The 17,122-nt window shown below is 42.4% G+C and overlaps 1 protein-coding gene across 1 annotated transcript; it reads right to left on the bottom strand.

Moving 5' to 3' along the window:
* Positions 1–1,265: 1,265 nt before the first annotated feature.
* ankrd33bb (ankyrin repeat domain 33Bb) lies at positions 1,266–11,844 on the bottom strand. The gene is made up of 5 exons (XM_085805900.1): positions 10,787–11,844; positions 8,117–8,246; positions 4,298–4,438; positions 3,819–3,982; positions 1,266–2,347 (listed from the first exon to the last, which is right to left on the bottom strand). The coding sequence occupies exons 1-5, from the start codon at positions 11,279–11,281 to the stop codon at positions 1,694–1,696; spliced, it is 1,584 nt and encodes a 527-aa protein (XP_085662026.1). The 5' UTR covers positions 11,282–11,844; the 3' UTR covers positions 1,266–1,693.
* Positions 11,845–17,122: the final 5,278 nt, after the last annotated feature.

The following is a 17,122-nucleotide window of genomic DNA, read 5'->3' as shown; positions in this document are numbered from 1 at the left end:
TGCTGCTGAACATAATCCAGACAGTGATTATGTTTCCAACATAATGCATTTGCAGTTTAATTTCTAGGAGAGATGGATGTAGTAATCCCTACCTCTTCTCTGTTCATGTGTTCCCTCCTGATTTCTTTATTTTCTCACCTTCTCTTGCAAAAGATGATGATTTTCAGTGGTTCAGTTTTTAGTAGCAAAAGTGTCAGTGCAAATTCCAAATAACCATATTAAAGACATCAGTATGTTTCCTCTGAAGTGTCTGACATATGGTTGACTGACTACCAAACCAACCTGTCAATCAGCTGAGTAGCAAGCACAGCCCATGTGTTTGCTGGTTTATGCAGACACCCAGTGTACAAGCAGAACCTTGAGTGTGTGTGTGAGTGTGAATGCAGCACACAGTACATGGAATACATTAAAGCAGAAGTAAGCGATCCGGTCGTTTTGGCTAGCTTTCTGTCAGCCGATGGAGTTAGCAGTCCCCGCCCTCGTCCCCACGTCACCACATTCACGTGCATCCCTTGGCTGCACACACCGTTCTCTCTCCTCATTGGATAAAGGTTGTAGGATACAAGGAAAGTTTTCTCCTCGGCTTACAGCAGAGCAGAGTGACTGACAGACCCGTGTTTCAGACCAAACACTCTATGTAAGTGATTGCTGTCGGAAGATATAACTATTCAAGACTTATATAAAAGCAGAAGTAAGCGATCCGGTCGTTTTGGCTAATGCTGCGTTCCAGGCAGGCTTTTGAAAACCGTAAATTACAGCTTCAAGTCACAACTTACGACTTTGTAGCGTTTCAGGCAACCCACTCGTGTTTTTCCGACCTGTTTTACCGGTAAAAGTCACTATAACGGCCACTCGTAACTTCCGACCTGTGAAGTCGTACCAGATGGAACTGGTACGACTTCACAGGTCGGAAAAACACGAGTTACGAGTTGCCTTGAACGCACCATAACAGTCCTCGTCCCTACGTCACCACATTCACGCGCATCCCTTGGCTGCACACACAGCCCTGCATGCCGTTCTCTCTCCTCATTGGATAAAAACTGTAGGATACGAGAAATGTTTTCTCTTCGGCTCAGAGCAGAGCAGAGCGACTGACAGACCCGTGTTTCAGACCAAACACTCTATGTAAGTGATTGCTGTCGGAAGATATAACTATTTAAGACTTATATTAACACAAATATATCACTTACTTCTGCTTTAACACAAACATTCCGCTTACTTCTGCTTTAAGTCTTTAGCATTAAAAAGTCATATAATTAATATTTAGCTTCTTTATTAAATTATATTGTTTCATAGTGGAATTTCTGCACTGGACAATCTGACAAGCTCTGTCACCTCATTTGAAGCATACTGAAAGCCTCAGATTTTCATTTGTCATTTGGCCACATGTCATTGTCACATACATTTAAGCTGCCAGCATGGAACAATGTTTTCTGCCAGCATTCTAGCAGAACCTATAAATACTGTACAGTGCATGCGTTTTTTTCCTGAGATCCTGGTATCTCCTGTGGCAATGAACAAGGCAATAAATCCAACAAAGTCAACAAAACAGAAATGAAAATTAGCTGATACGGTCAGTCTTTCAAGTGCTTCAACACTGCATTGTAAGAACCATGTGCGTGCTTTCCACACACCCAGTTCTTTGAAAAATGTACTCTGTCATGTCCTACTTTGTCCTCATCTTCTATTTCCCTCATCTCCTCCACAGAAGTAACAGTCTTTGCCTCTCCTCCCGCTGCTTCCTCTCTATTCTCTTCATCTTGTAATCCCACTTGGGTATCTGGAGCTGGTTGTGGTTGCTGTTCCGCCTGAGTTTGTCTGGTACAAAGATCTGAGAAGGGGCTTTGCACAGCCTCACTTTGGGCACCACGATGCCCGGCCGCACACTGCTCCTCCGCAGCATGTTGAGTGGGAGGAGGCTGGCCCTTCTCATGGCCACTGAGGATGCTGCTGCCACCTCGCTGAACAGCTGAGGCTGGAGGCTGGCCCTCCGGTCCCTCGCTTTAGGAACCAGAAGAACCCGCGAGTTCTGGAAAAACAGCTTGTAGTTGTTCAGTCTGTCTGGGCCCAGACGCTTCAGCTCCGCCACACGTTGCCTCCTCAGAATCTCTTGCACGGCAGGACGACGCTTCCCGACGGCCGGCGGGCTGCCCGGGGACACCGTGCGGCAAGCTATGGCAATGAATGGGCTGGAGATACTGGTGGTGACCTGGACCATGTGTTCAAGGACGCCCTCATCCACAGGGTTTACCTTGTTATTCATGTAAAACCTATAGGGCCAGCAGGAGAAAAGGCTGATCAAACGCCTCCAGCAGGACTTTGGTTCCTGGGCCTGGGCCAACAGTTCCTGCAGGAGAAGAAACACCACTTTGAATCTGTATTTCATGGAGATAAAGAACATTCAGTATTCTTTATCTACCCATTTTGATAGTTCAACAACATTTTGGCAAATTGGCCCATTGCCATAATCCCTTTAGTCTTAGGAGTAGATTCGTTACCTTTAGTTGTCGGTGCAAGCTATTTTTAGGCCACGTTCATACTGCCAGCCAAAATCCGATTTTTAGCCCATCCAGATTGGAACTGGATAGCTCTTTTTAAGTCTGAACAGTCTCAAATCACATGAAATCCGATTTTTGCAAAACGGATCGAAACCACCTCCGGGAGGTAGTTTCAGATCAGTCTGAACAGCTCCAAACACTCGGATCGGTTTTGACTGTCCGTGACGTCACTCTACGCGGCGCTGTCACTGTGTTACAGGTCCCGTATGGTCCCGTGAGCTCCAGTTAAATATAAATTTCCTTCTTGTTACTTTTCTTTTATGCAAATTACCGTGTTGTCGACGACAGGAGTGACGGCGACGTCGCGCTCCCAGCTCTGGGGTGCTGGAGTTTCCCGTCTCTGTGGCTACACACACATACACACCAGTCTCTGGTACACACACACACACACACACCAGGCGGGCTGAGGTTGAAACTAGCGGGGTAGTGCGGCTGCAGCACCGGGCAGATCACTGTGCTGCAGCGAGAGTAGCCGCCGCATCCGCGAGGCATCGCTGTCACATACGGCGTAGCCTCCGCTCCGACGTCAGATGGGTCAATAATGTGGCCCAGTCTGAACAGAGCCAAATGCGATTTGGACACTTGCTAAAAACAGTGTGGACAGTCAGCCCTAAAAATCAGATATGAGAAGGAATCAGATTTGAATCAGATTTGCCTGCAGTCTGAACGCGGCCTTAGAACGGCGGAGCAAGCTGCTCAGAGTTACGCTACAGAGGATAATGGGATTTCTTGGTTTCCATCATCAAACTCATCAAATACACAATCCAACAACTCCAAAACGCTCTTGTGGACAAGTTGTGACCTGCACATTCACCATGCTATGAGATAATAACGGAACGTTACGAGACAGAGTTGTTTTTGAGGTAAATTCATGCAAAACCGCTGATGTGCATTCCTGTCGAGGGCAGTTTTTCGGCAAGCAGTCTCTGCATTTGCCTCGAAAACAACTCTGTCTCATAACGTTCCGTTATTATCTCATAGCGTGGTGAATGTGTAGGTCACAACTTGTCCATGAGAGCGTTTTGGAGTTGTTTGATTGTGTATTTAATGAGTTTGATGAGGGAAACCAAGAAATCCCATTATCCTCTGTAACGTAGCTCTGAGCAGCTCGCGGCTCTGCTCCGCCGTTCCAAAAACAGCTTGCACCGACAACTAAAGGTAACAAACCTACTGCTATGACTGTATAGGGATTATGGCAATGGGCCAATATGCCATGTTGAACTATCCCTTTAAGACTGTAGATGTAATGAACGTATTTACCTCCAACAGGGGCCACTCCAGACTGAAGGTATCACAGAACTGCTCAGCACAGGGCCTCAACATCAGCGCTTGTATCAGGTTGGCTGTCTCGTAACGGCCGGTAAAGAGAGCCCACTCCCTGGGTGTCATTTTGCGACCATTGTCCCGTGCCTGGATATCACTTCCTGAAGATGATTAGGGACAGTTAAAGGACAGTCTGTGGTTGCAGCTGTACTATAATCTGCTTGATTGAATACATTTAACAACAAGTAATTTCTACCCTTACATTACAAAAATCTAATACATGGAACAAGTCAAGTCAGTTATATCCCTGTATCATGAATCACAAAATTTCTCATCGCTAATATTGTCGCTTGTAATCAGAATAAAGGTTTTCATTCAAAATGGTGTTTTCTAGAATTGATGCCCATTTATTTCCGGACATGAAACACATCAGTGGTTTATGTTCTTCTGTAAAATCTCACTTAAGTTACACATACCAGCCAACATGAGAGCCCTGACACACTCTGGCCGGCCCTGCATGGCAGCCTTCATCAAAGCTGTGAAACCGTGACAGTTCCTCCTCTCAATGTCCAGCCCAGGGAAGTAGTTCAGCAGGTAATTGGAGATGAATATATGACCTGCAGACCAGACAGAAACATGGACAAGTCAGTCTCATGCAAGCAAGAGGTTCTACATATAATGTCACGGGTAAAGCTTCTTATTGGCTTAACTTCCTTTTTTTTTTTTTACCTCCTTTTAAACATTCATCAATATAGAAACCAAACTATTCATCTCACCAGTCACCACTAGCTACTGTTCCTATTAGAGATAGTGTCCATGTGCCACTTCGTGGTCCAGTTGTATACGTAATTCCATGAAGACAGACGGGTTTTAGCAGTGAATGTTGAATCCGTGCCAATGGTGCAGCTTGATGGTAATGTCGGTCAGTGGGTTAGTCCGCTATTTTGGTCCAGACAGAATATCTCCACAAGTTCTGGAAGGATGTGTTGTGCTTAATGCTCATTAGCTGCCTATATTTTGCTGACACCCTAAACTAAGATGGTGAACATATTCCGCACTCTTTGTCAGCATGCTAACAATAGCATTTGAGTATTGTGTAATAAGCACCAACCTGCTCGCTTTGGTATCATGTTAAAAGTCCCAAGCTTATATTAATACTGCAACACAGCCTGTACTCTGAAACTGAGCCTTAAAACAAGCTGTCAGAACTTTTGTAACTTTGTGATGTCACAACAAAACAGCCAGCCATGCCAGGACCCAACATCCAACCATCCAACCAGGATCTGGTTTCTGAAAGTTAATTTAATGACAAGAGGAAATGTCTGGTCTTTTTTCCAACCTGAATGAAAAGAAAATGTGTTTTTCAGCCCTCTCTTATGACCTATGGGAGTGTCTGCTGAAATAACGCACATACAGACAACTGGACAGGAGTGGACAGTTGCACACAAATATATCTTTCTATGGATATGAAAATGTCCAAAAAAAAATGGAAATGAGACCTTAAAACAAAATTTTGTTATGATTATACCGTCCTATTAACAAAGGTTAAAGTGTAATCAATATGAACTTTATGCACACAGCTTGTAATATTATGAATGCAAACTGAATTTGAAGGCACAAATTGTTTCTCAAATATATTTTTTTTATATCGCCGAATAGCACTAACTGTTGAGGATGCATGTAACTATGCGTGAAAACAATCATTCAGTAACCTTTAAGGGAATTTAAATAACATCTAGTGCCACTGTCACCATCACACTAGTTCTGTGCGGAAGTTGCAGCCTGATTTCAGGTGCACAATTTGTCAGCCACTTTGGGGAGTGGATGAGTAACTTCACTTTGTGACTAATGGAACTTGAAGTCAAAGTGCAGCTTTTTACCATTCAGCACAGCATCTTAAATGTTCACAACCTGAGTTCCTTGCTGACCTGACTGAGTAAATAACGTCTAAATCCAGCTAATGGAACAGTCTGATCTCCTGAAATTCCTTGAAGTGAGCATAATGCAGGATTTTAACACGCACCAGGAGTCCTTTATGCAGACACTGTTAGAGACAGAGGCACGCTCGAATGGAAAGGCGAAGAGACGGTTAATTCTTGAACCTGACCTAGATGGATAAGCCCCAGGTCTTGAACGTTTTCTACCTTGTGAAAGGTTTCAGGGAAAGTTTTTCTTCTCAACCAGTTGACCACTTTGTGTGTGTACGTGTGTGGACTCGGAGTCTTGGTCACCTGTTCCCCTGAGGTGTTGCAAAGTACTTTGTCAAGAGAGAGGATCAATACTTCTTTTAATGAAGCAGAAAATGAAGAGTAGTCTGCAGCTATTCATCACAGGCCACAGTGAGCCATTCATCATCGTTAGCAGATGAGAGGCCGGGGCACTGTGTCTGATACACGTGGCTGCATCATTATGAAATTACTTATGATGGTACTTTCCAATGCTGTGTAAATAACAGTGATTCTTGCGAGCACCAGACCTTGTAATACGCTCTGAGCTTTAATTTGGACCAATTTGGAAACTCAACTCTCTGCAATAAAATTTCTACCACTGTAAATTATGCATCAAAAGTAGAGGGGGGAGAGAAATATAAATGCATGCAAGGCAAAATGCCTCAGTGGGAGAGAAATTAGATACTGGCTCATTAGATTATGAGTAATATTACATAAGTCGTCCAGGTCATGGTATCTCTGGGGGCAATACCAAGACAGCTGGATTTGTTTGAGGTTATTGAAGACACTGAAGATGAAAGGTGAAATGCTTTCAAGAACTTCAAGCAAATGCAGTTACCTTTATATAGCTCGTAGACATAAGGTAAAAAGGCTACGGCAGATGTGCATGTTTTGAATATAAAGCAGGTTTACGTTCTATATTAAGACTCTAAAAGTATCAGAGCCTCAGTCCACAGAGAAATGCACACAGTCTGTATTCACAAACTGAGCCATAAAACCAGCCGCCACTTCTGTAACTTTGTGATGTCACAACAACGCAGTCGCCGCTCACATCCATGACCCAGGCCCCACCCACCTGGACCTACCATTCAGCCTTGCAGAATTTGGTTTCTCCGGGAATTTTAATTGAATGATTCAGAAATCAGTCCAGCTTGGTGTTACAAGGGGTCCAGAGAGATGTAAAACTACACTGAGATGGTTTTTGGTTCATAAAACCACAAATATATCTATATATTCTTATGAAAACCAGGACTTATATAAAACACAGTCTTATTTCAGTGATACAGTAACAGCTGACAGTTGATCATGTAACTCGTGTCTGTGCAGTCGTATCCAAAGGTTTTCAGTCCTGGATTTAACAACAAAACGGTTCCACATTCTAGAAAAAGGAGGATAAAGAGAAGGAGCTCAACTCTCCATCATCTCCACACATCTCATTTTATGGATCCCTGTCAGAGCACATCTGCTTGATGGTCTCACTCACATAGATACTTGCAGCAGATGATTTCATTAGCTTTGACTGAGTTGCTACTTTTACCTTCAGCATGCAGGGATTTCACTCACTCAGTGCATAAATAGTGAATTGATTTTTTTCTCTCTAGTGTTTTTCTTTATTTATGAGGCTGCTCAAATTTTAACTTTGTCCGGGACAAGTTTTTCCACTTCAATCAGAACACCATTTAAGGAAAATTATACTTGTTGAGCAGCAGCTACAAACAGCAGCTCCAGGGCTGTAACAGCATTCAGAATTTTTGGTTTTACATTATTGCTCAAATCATTGGTTTTAGCAGGTGTGACATTGTTGTAGTCACCAATAGCTGATTCAGTCTCAAAACGAAGTAAAATCAGTAAAAAAAAAAAAAAAAAAAAAGGTCAGATGTGTCCATTATTATATTCCAAATCCCTCATCATTTGCTCATTGCTTCATCCTTTGTCTCACTTCTGTGATTACAGACAACAAAGTGGTGGCTAATCAGGCTAAACTCTTGGCAAATCTATGATCTGTTTGAGAATCAGATGATTGCTTGTGCTTGCCAAGCTAAATTAGCAGGCTGTTGATAAAAGCTTAGTTTTATACCCTACCAACAAGAAAGTTGAATCAATCTTTCCATCTAATTGCTTTTTCAAGTGCAATTCCCCAAAAATGTCGAACTCTTCCTTTAACTAAATGATTTCAGTTAATTACAGAACACAGTTGAAGGAGAGGTGTAATTGGGCTGATAAGTGACCCTGAAGACAGCGGTTAATAAGGACGCTCTGCTTGATTGTGTAATTTGTTTACAATAATTATACCAACAGAAGAATAAACTCTGAAAGAGAATATACAGGTGCTCAGGGAGGGTTTACCTGCTTGGGCTGCGGTAATGAGAGCGGTGTTGCCCTCATTATCCTGCCAGTTGACATCCAGATACGGGCACTGTGAGAGGGCGATGACCACGTCCACGTAGCCATGGTAACACGCCACAATGAGGCCAGACTGAAACACAAAAACAAGAGTGGTTAAATTTTCTGCCTTTCTCTTTGTCTCTGATTGATCTCGGCTTTTTAGAAACACCAGTATTTTTGTGTCTCCGGGCTACAGTGAAACTTTTTTTATGTCATATTTCCACACAAGAGAAAACCGTTGCAGCAGAAATAAAGCTTGTCGGCCATCCTGCCTGGGAGCGTGGTAAGAGGCCGCTTCTAACAGTGTGTGCGAAACACATAGAGACACCGTAATAAACTGTTAACTCAAACTAACGTGGGTTTCCAGCTGGAGTGGCCATGTGGCCAAACATTAAACTGTCCAAACTGTAACAGGCTGATTTGATCTGAGGGTAATGACTGTTACATCAGAGTTAGAGTGTATGTCACCACAGAAACCAATGAAAATGGTCAGGGCTTGAATTTTCACACTGTTAGCTTTAGTTATCCCACCAATCTGTATGCAGAACGTAGCTTACTGTAGCTAGCTGCAGTATTATCTATGCAGATAAAAGCACAGTGAAAGTAATTGGGGGTATTTTGGACACATAAGCTGTAGGCCTATCACTGAGAGCCTGAGGACACAGCTCAACACAAACTGGATCTGGTGGTTTACACCTGTGATTTGGAGCCAACGTGAAGTAAAATGAGGTCAGTCACTTGTAATTCCTGTCGTGTAAATGACAAAAGTTTCTCATCAACATGGTGTCACTACAAGTACAGAGAGGAAAATAAGAACATTGGTCTTATGATCACAGAGTTTATCATCAAACCAGCTATTACACTGAAGTAAACAGTTCACCCAAACTTTGAATGCAGACTCTGATTTCACTGAGAGAGGCTCAAGGGTAGCCCATTTCACTGCCTCAGCTTGAAGCTCTCAAACAAACATAGTTATAGTAAATACATTTCTATCAGACACTACGCCAAGGATGTCAATATAAATCTTGATGAAGTGACACATCAATAGACACCCCTAGGACTAAAGGTTACATTTCCTAGCTGGTTTATTTCTGCAAAAAAGATTCTTGACACTTACACTGACAACATGAATACCAAGGTTTGCATCTATTGTAGGTTCTAACTGAATAGATACGGCATCCAGTTTGGAGTAAGCTGCCAGTCGATTGTTTGTACGCTCTAAATCTATGAAAGGTTTCCCCATAGGGACTGTACACTGAAGAGGGTGGCTGGCTGGTCCATCCTCTAACCCAGCATGGGCGGTCAGAGCTGTTTTCATAGAAACCACCACTGAAAGGCTGGAGGTCAACGTTTTCCTCAGTATCACAGCAAACATCTGATGTCTTGGCAACGTATACATTCTTGTAACAGCAGGTGTCCTGAAAGACATTACTGTCACAAGTCCTCCAGGACAATCCCTCTGTCTGCCTCAGCTCTATTAGCATCCAGTGTCTCTTTTAGCCAGTGCTCAGGTCAGTGTCTTAGGGAGCCCTTTAAAAGCTGAGCCCTGCTGACAAGCTGCTTGTTGACATTGTCACTGTTCAGTTTACACTCCCCATCTGTCGCTGGAGCCTTAACCAACTGCTCTGAATCCGCTTTCAAGATCTGACTCTCAATGGAGCTGCACCAGGATTAGCTGGCCTCTTGGCAAAACCTGATGAGGCTGCCAGTGAGAAAAAAACTGCTGACTTCACACAGGGTCAACATGTTGCTCATGCTTCATTACATAACGTAACCATGCCTTACTTTTTGCATGCATCGTAAACACTGACGTAGGGCTTACATTATAGACATAAAGATCTTTTTCTTTGTTTTCTGACCCACAACTGTATGTGTCCTGACTCACATCATTATATCAACACAGTTAACAGTGTTATAGCACTAACACTGTGAGTCCACATCGGTTTCACAGTTGTACCTGAACTCTAATCACACTAACCAATGATACTATCAAAATAAGTAATCAAACTTCAAAGGACTACACCAGTGATGGCATGTTTTAGTGTGTTTACCTCAACTTGACATCACTGCTTAATATTTTCAAACCACAGACACATCAGATTTGGAATACATTTTTCAAAAGGTTCAAAATTGACCTTTGAGTTTAATAATAAAGTCAGTACAAGTGTTTAAAGATCAAGTCAGAATTTTGATCTGACAAGACTTTGTGGTGAGCAACAACTAGAGAGTAGATGTCAGTGGTTCTTCTGATTCCTATTCTGAGGTATGAAGATCAACTGACTCCAAATTGGGTTTAGTCCAACTTTAGTTTGATTTCATTGGCTGTCAATATGAAAGCATTTTAAAGTAGCCCAGTGCAGCCAACTAAGACCTATTACTAGTTGACTTCATAACATTGGCATAGGTAAATGACTGCAAAACAATGACTATCTGTTAAGTAGTCAAATGCATCTTAAAAACTGAAACCACACACAGTCAATTGTGTGTAACTAAAAGTCAGGAATGATCATGTATCTTCAAGTATTATAATCAGTGTGAGCAACTTGGGTTTTCCTCACTGAGGTTCAGTAGACCTCTCTGGTCTTGGTTGCTGAAAACCAAACATTCATCAAAATGCTTTGAGCGACCTACTCTTCTGTTTCGATCTGTCTCCTTCACTTCCTCTTCGGTCACTCCTTGTCTGATCATAACCTTGACAATGATGGCGTTGTTTTCACAGCATGCTTTGAAGAAGGAGATGGGCTCGGGGGTTTCAGGGCTCGGCGAGCGGTACAACTGAGCGGCGATTGCACTGTCGAGGGGATAGAAGGAATCATCAGAGGCAATGCTCCGTATGTCCGAGCGGTCCGACAGGGCCTCAAAGTCCAGCTCCTCAAACTCCTGGTAGATATCGTCCTCATCCTCCCAGTAGTTCCGTGTGTAATCAACTTCGTAGTCCTCGTGATCATCCTCTTGTGAGTCCTCGCACTCATCCTCAGCTTCGTCGACCATAGAGATGGACATGACTGGCATGCCCAGCGCTGGTTGACTGGTCCTGAACTCAGTCTTGCAATGTCCAACTCCTCCAGCCACTCCATTCTTTTGTACCTTTGAACCTTCAGCTTGTTCCTCTGTTATTAACACCATTTAAACCCTACCTGACCCCAGCAAGCCAAAAAAATGCCTGTGGGGTGTCAGCAGAATTCAAAGAGGACCTAGAATTTACGTCCACCGGCCCGCCACAACACAGTATCTCATCCTACCTGACAGACAACTGAATGCTGTTCTATCCGTTTTCTGTCTCTGCCTGGTTTCCCAAGAGTCAAGGGCCACCAACAGCACAGGGTGAGTATGAGTTCACTCCACTTGCTGCCATTCATCTGTCATATTCAAATACATATTTTCAGCTTCCTATAGACATTATAGTTCCCCAGATATCCACAAGACAACGTCACCAAAAAAGGTTTGATCATATGCATGATCTCTCCGTACTGATGAAATTACCAAACATAGTCAATAAAATTTGGAAGTTCCTCTTCAATGAGAACATCAATGACAAATTGAGTCTGAGTATCCATGATTCACGAACTGCAGAAGTCACGGTGAGTCTCCACAGCGGTATCAAAAGCCCCTGTCACGTCGAATAATCAAGGCATCGAACAGACAGTGTGAATTCCTGAATCCTTGAAGTCTTAATGAGAAGTTAAAGTGGAAGTTGTCCTCCGGAAAAGTAGAGCAGGCTGCCGTCTTGGTTTGAAATTGTAACGGAAACTAATCCCGTGTTTCCCTGTGGAGAAACACTAGTCTCCCTTTGATGATGGCCAGCAATGGGATGAGAGACATTCACTTCAACTGACGCATGATAATCCCTTTAGTCGCTCTCTCTCCAGCTCTAACTCTTCTGTTGCGCTCCTCTCCCCTGTGACAGCGGAGTTTGAATGTTTTCTGTTGGAATACAAGAAACTGTAAAATTGAACGGTACAAGCTCAGAGGGAATATCTTAACTTTTGAAAAAAAGAAAAAAAAAATCTATCTTGATATCTGTAGATGTTCTACATAAGGACAATGGAAGAAGATGAGCAAGTGAACAAGTGCTTTATTTAAACCAAATGCAGAGAATAACATCAATGCAACAAAGTAGACAAAGACTGAAAGATCAATGTCAGTTTTGTCCTGACATAGATATCTTCATTCTCTAAAAGAATTAAAGTCATTAGTGCAACTGGTCAGGCCGACCCCATCCCCCGCTCTGCTTTAATCTGCTGTTGCACTTAACACTGCCGTTTCAAATTGGATTCCTCACCCATGTGACTACATTTGTATACAGGATACAGTGGAGGAGTCAGGATCGCCCTCAACCAACACAGACTTTCATGACTGTCTGAGACATACTTTGTGTTGTGCACAATGCAAATGTATGGTATGACTTGTGACACCTGGGGCCGTATTCACAAAGAATCTTAAGGTTAAAAGTAGCTCCTAAGGGCCGAATTTAGGAGCAACTCCTAAAAAAAGTGGGCGTGTCAGTCTTAAATTTAGGACTCCTAGTTTTTTAAAATAAGAGTAATTCACAAAGTATTTTATGCCTAAAAGTAGCTCCTAAGTCTGGGAGAGCTTAGAAGTCCTCGTGAGGACTCCTAACTCAGTAAGACCTATTCACAAAGAATCGCAAATGGCTGCAGCCAGGCAAATGTATGGAGGACTGCAAATTGCTGCAGAGGCGGGTGCTGGAGCACCTGCCCCTTTGCCCTTTGATGCCCAACGTGCCTTTTTGTCGGTGTTTTTTTTTTGTTTGTTTTTTTTTTTGGGTCATCACCAACATTTTCGCTATAAAACGGGAGTAGTGACGGTGACGGACTGTCTAATATAGGCGTCACAACGGTCGGACCGAGGTAACTGCGACTGCTACGATGCAGTCGTGCTGATGTGAGCCAAAAATATTTTTAAAAGGTTGGTGGGTACGCTAGACACACACATCTGTTAGTAGTAATAGCTCATGTGATAAGGCTGCTCCCCCAGTAAACCAAACTTATTGTTAGTCTGGGTTCAAATCCTGCTATAGGCCACAAATGTGGGTAATGCATTTTCTTTTCTCATCATTATGATCACCATATAGGGCTGTCAACGAATGTGAAAAATAATATTAAAATGTGGGAAGAAAAAAAACCAGCGGCTGCTTTGCGAGTGGACGCACTGACCCTCATTGCATTTGCACAGCGTCACACTGCAGAAAGTGAGACGCGACAAAAACTGTAGCAGAAAGATGCAGATGGCAGAGCGAAAGACAGAAAGTTCAGAGCCCAACTGAGCAGCAGAGACAGTGGTTTGGACTCGAAGCAATCTAAAAAGCCCCGTCGGACCTGACGGCAAAAAAAAAAAAAAAAGTGGAGCGGAGCGGCCGGCGGCGAGGAGGAGGAGGGAGGGAGGGGAGGGGGGGCGCCGCCGGCACTCAACAACCAATCACCGTGTTGAGCGCCTCGAATTCGTGCACGAGAATTGACGTAATCCATAGCAACGGGGCGTCACCAGGGGCGTGACTCTTAGTTTGCTCTTAGTGATTTATCCTTAGTAAGAGTAGGTCTCAGCGGCTTTGTGAATAGCTTTTAAGAAAAAACTCCTACGTAAAAACTTTTAGTGCGAGTTAGGAGCACTCCTAGCGGTAAGATAAAAGGCTTTGTGAATACGGCCCCTGATCCCTTTTGATAAGCGAGTAAGTGACTTTTGGATCAGTTAAAGCAAATTGTATGGATTGAACTGGATATCAGATGGAATGATGGGAAGTATCTTGTTGTGTACTTATGGAATAAATAAAAGTCCTATCAACATGAATGTTAGGCAGTTGAACAATTACCTACAAATGAAATGATGAAATGTTTCCATTCAAATCCAATGGCCGTGAAATATTTCACAATCTATCTTAATTTATGTGGCTTGAATTTGAATAGAAATCTTTGAAAATGGTCAGCAGTGAATTTAAAAGTTTTATGTTCAAGTTTTAGGGTTCATTCATACAGATCTGAAAATCCAAATGTCCTATATTCTGATCTAAAAATGCAAACATGCAATAACTCGTTTGGGGTCAGATGAGTCGTGGAGTCAATTAGTTGATAATTGTTGGCAAACAGCCACTTATTCATTTGGAGTTGTTTTTCTGGCTCTAGTTTTGACATCTTCTAACTCCCAATAGAAATAGAGTGAACCTGAAGAAGCCAGTTGCAAATCTCAGTAAAGTAATGTCAGTGTGCAGTGTTTTATTTTAATTTTTCACCTGAAATGTTCCTGTGGACGGGGAATTTTGTTCAAGAACTATCTGGTTGTTAAAGGGGTAGTTCCAAATTCTCCTTTTTGCCATAATCCATATAGTCATTACCTTTAATTGTTGGTGCGTGTTGTTTTGAGATCTGTGGGGCAGAGACGCAAGCTGCTCAGCTAACACAGTATGATCCCCTGTCCCTCAAAACTCACTCCAACAACTCCAAAACGCTCTCGTGGACGAGTTGTGACCTGCACATTCACCACGCTATGACGTAATCATGTATAATTATATAACATATAACAACACACGAAGCAAATACTCAGAACTACTTGCGCATTTGAAATCACTCCGCCCAGCAGCAGTGTCTGGAAAGTAGTTCCGGCTGCATTTGCCTCGAAAACAACTCTGTCTCGTTATATTACATGATTATTTCATAGCGTGAATGAATTTACAGGTCACAACCTGCCCATGAGAGTGTTTTGGAGTTGTTGGATTGTGTATTTGATTAGTTTTGAGGGACAGGGGACCTGTACCATTCACCTCCATTGTGTTCACTGAGCAGGTCACGTCTCTGCCCCGCGAGTCTCAAAACAACATGCACCGACAATTAAAGGTAACGGACCTACTGCTATGACTAGGGATTATGGCAATGGGTGAATTTGCTAAAATGTTGAACTATCCCTTTAAGCTTCTTAAAGATCAGTTTTTATTGCTGGTCAAGCTGTTTGTCTTTTACTCAGTCGGTCCACCAGACTGAAATATATCACCAACTTGGATAGATTGATGTGCCATTTTTCACTGATAATCATGTTGGCCAGAGGATGAACCTTACAGACTTTAGTCATCTCCTGACTTATAGCAACACCATAAGGAGGTCATTTATGTTTTTCTTTGAAAAATCACGAGTATTTTCATGGACTGCTGAAAAATTCTCTCTTGGTTTGAAGTTGGACTAGTTCACATTGCCACAACCTCAGCATAAGCCTGAACATCTATGGGTTTTGAATTGATTCCATGTGTTTTTGTTTCAATTCTTAATTTCATTTATTTATTTTGACTGCCTTGAACAGGTACAGTTTGCCACATGAGGTTTTCAAAAGCAGAAACTATTTTCTTTAGCTGTTAAATTCTGCTTTTCCTGAACAATATTACACCATTTGGTAGCTTGAAATGTCACTTCACTGGTGCTTTTAAGGAGGTAAATGATTATTCAAGTCCAAGGTCTGAAAGTTATTATGCAAAGTAGTAATCTGTTGTTGCGAGACATGGGGTAGAATTACACTCTTTTTGAAGTCTGGTTTCGCAATAGAGTAGGAGAAGAAACAGGACTAGTTGTGACACAGCACTAATCTCTTCAGAGCTCCTTAAGGAGGGATACATGACAGCCATGATTTGATCCATGATATGATCACTATGAAGAGGTTTATCTCTTTGTGCTTGTGAAAAATGAACCACAGTTTGGAAAATCAGATTCAGCTCGACAGCAGAAATCTTATTTCAACTGCATATGCTCCTAATCTGTACTTGGCTTCCCAAACTGTTAAGACTGTGCATTAGCTGAGGAGTAATTGGATTCAGCAGAAATAACCCCACATCCTGTTTCCTGGTAGACTTTCCATCCATACCAGACATTATCCTAGTTCAGAACCAGGCTGCCTGAAGCAACTGATGCTGAATTATGAGACAAAACACACTGACATTACAGTGACATACATACTCACATTCAGTTTAAATATCAGTGGTCAGTTTCTCATCAGATATATGAAGTGTAAACCGGTGTAAACTGAATGCGAGTTATCTACACTGAAGCTTTTCAGCCACTGAATTGCTTACAGCAGTAGTTCCCAAACTTTTCCAATTCACGGTGCACTTTGGAAATCTGGGGGAGGCAAGGTGATAATACTTTTGAACTGAGAGCAGGAGAATGTGTTAAAAAAAGAAAAGGGAAAAAAAGCAATGGTTTTTTTTTTTTTTTTTTTTTTTTTACACACAGTATTACCACACTGAACTGAACACAAACAGACAGAACCAAAGTCATTTCTTAGCATGGTCAAGGTTTTTTTTTTTTTTTTTAAGTATATTTTTTGGCTTTTTTGGCCTTTTATTTGATAGTACATAGTGATATAGACAGGAAAGGGGGAGGCAGAGAGAGGGGGAAGACATGCAGGAAAGGTCCGCCTGGTGCGGGATTCGAACCGGGACGCCTGCGTTGAGGACTGTAGCTTCTACATGGGGCAGCCGCTCTAACCACTGCGCCACGCACCGCCCCAAGTATGGTCAAGGTTAAAGCTTCAAGACCATCTTCAAGCAACCTGACGTTCTTTACAGCTGCTAATGATCTTAAGATCACTGAGGTCCAGGGTGGGTGTGGGTGGGGCGGAGGGGCAACCTGCCTCAATGTGAACACAAGAGGAAACTGACTCTGACTTTGAACAGGAGGACACTTTGGTTGGTGAGGAACAAAAGAAAACGGCAGATTCAAGCTACAACCCCCAAGATCAGTACAACTATGCCAAGTCACACCTTTGTAAAACCCAGATATGGAGAAAAATAAGCAAAAACTATTTGACTCCCCAGATGTTGTTGAAAGAGGTCTCTGATGCTTTTTTTTTTTTTTTAACATTTCTAGGGAAATGTTGTAATATTGATACGTTCAAATTGGATGGAATAATAAACAACACATACATTTTCCAAAAATTGTAATGAACACAAAAAAATATTTCAGGTACAGT

This window comes from Trachurus japonicus, chromosome 17 (assembly GCF_045865225.1).
Source record: "Trachurus japonicus isolate A0001 chromosome 17, Traja_1.0".
In the NCBI taxonomy this organism is placed as follows: domain Eukaryota; kingdom Metazoa; phylum Chordata; class Actinopteri; order Carangiformes; family Carangidae; genus Trachurus; species Trachurus japonicus.
This window is presented reverse-complemented; position numbering and strand designations above follow the sequence as displayed.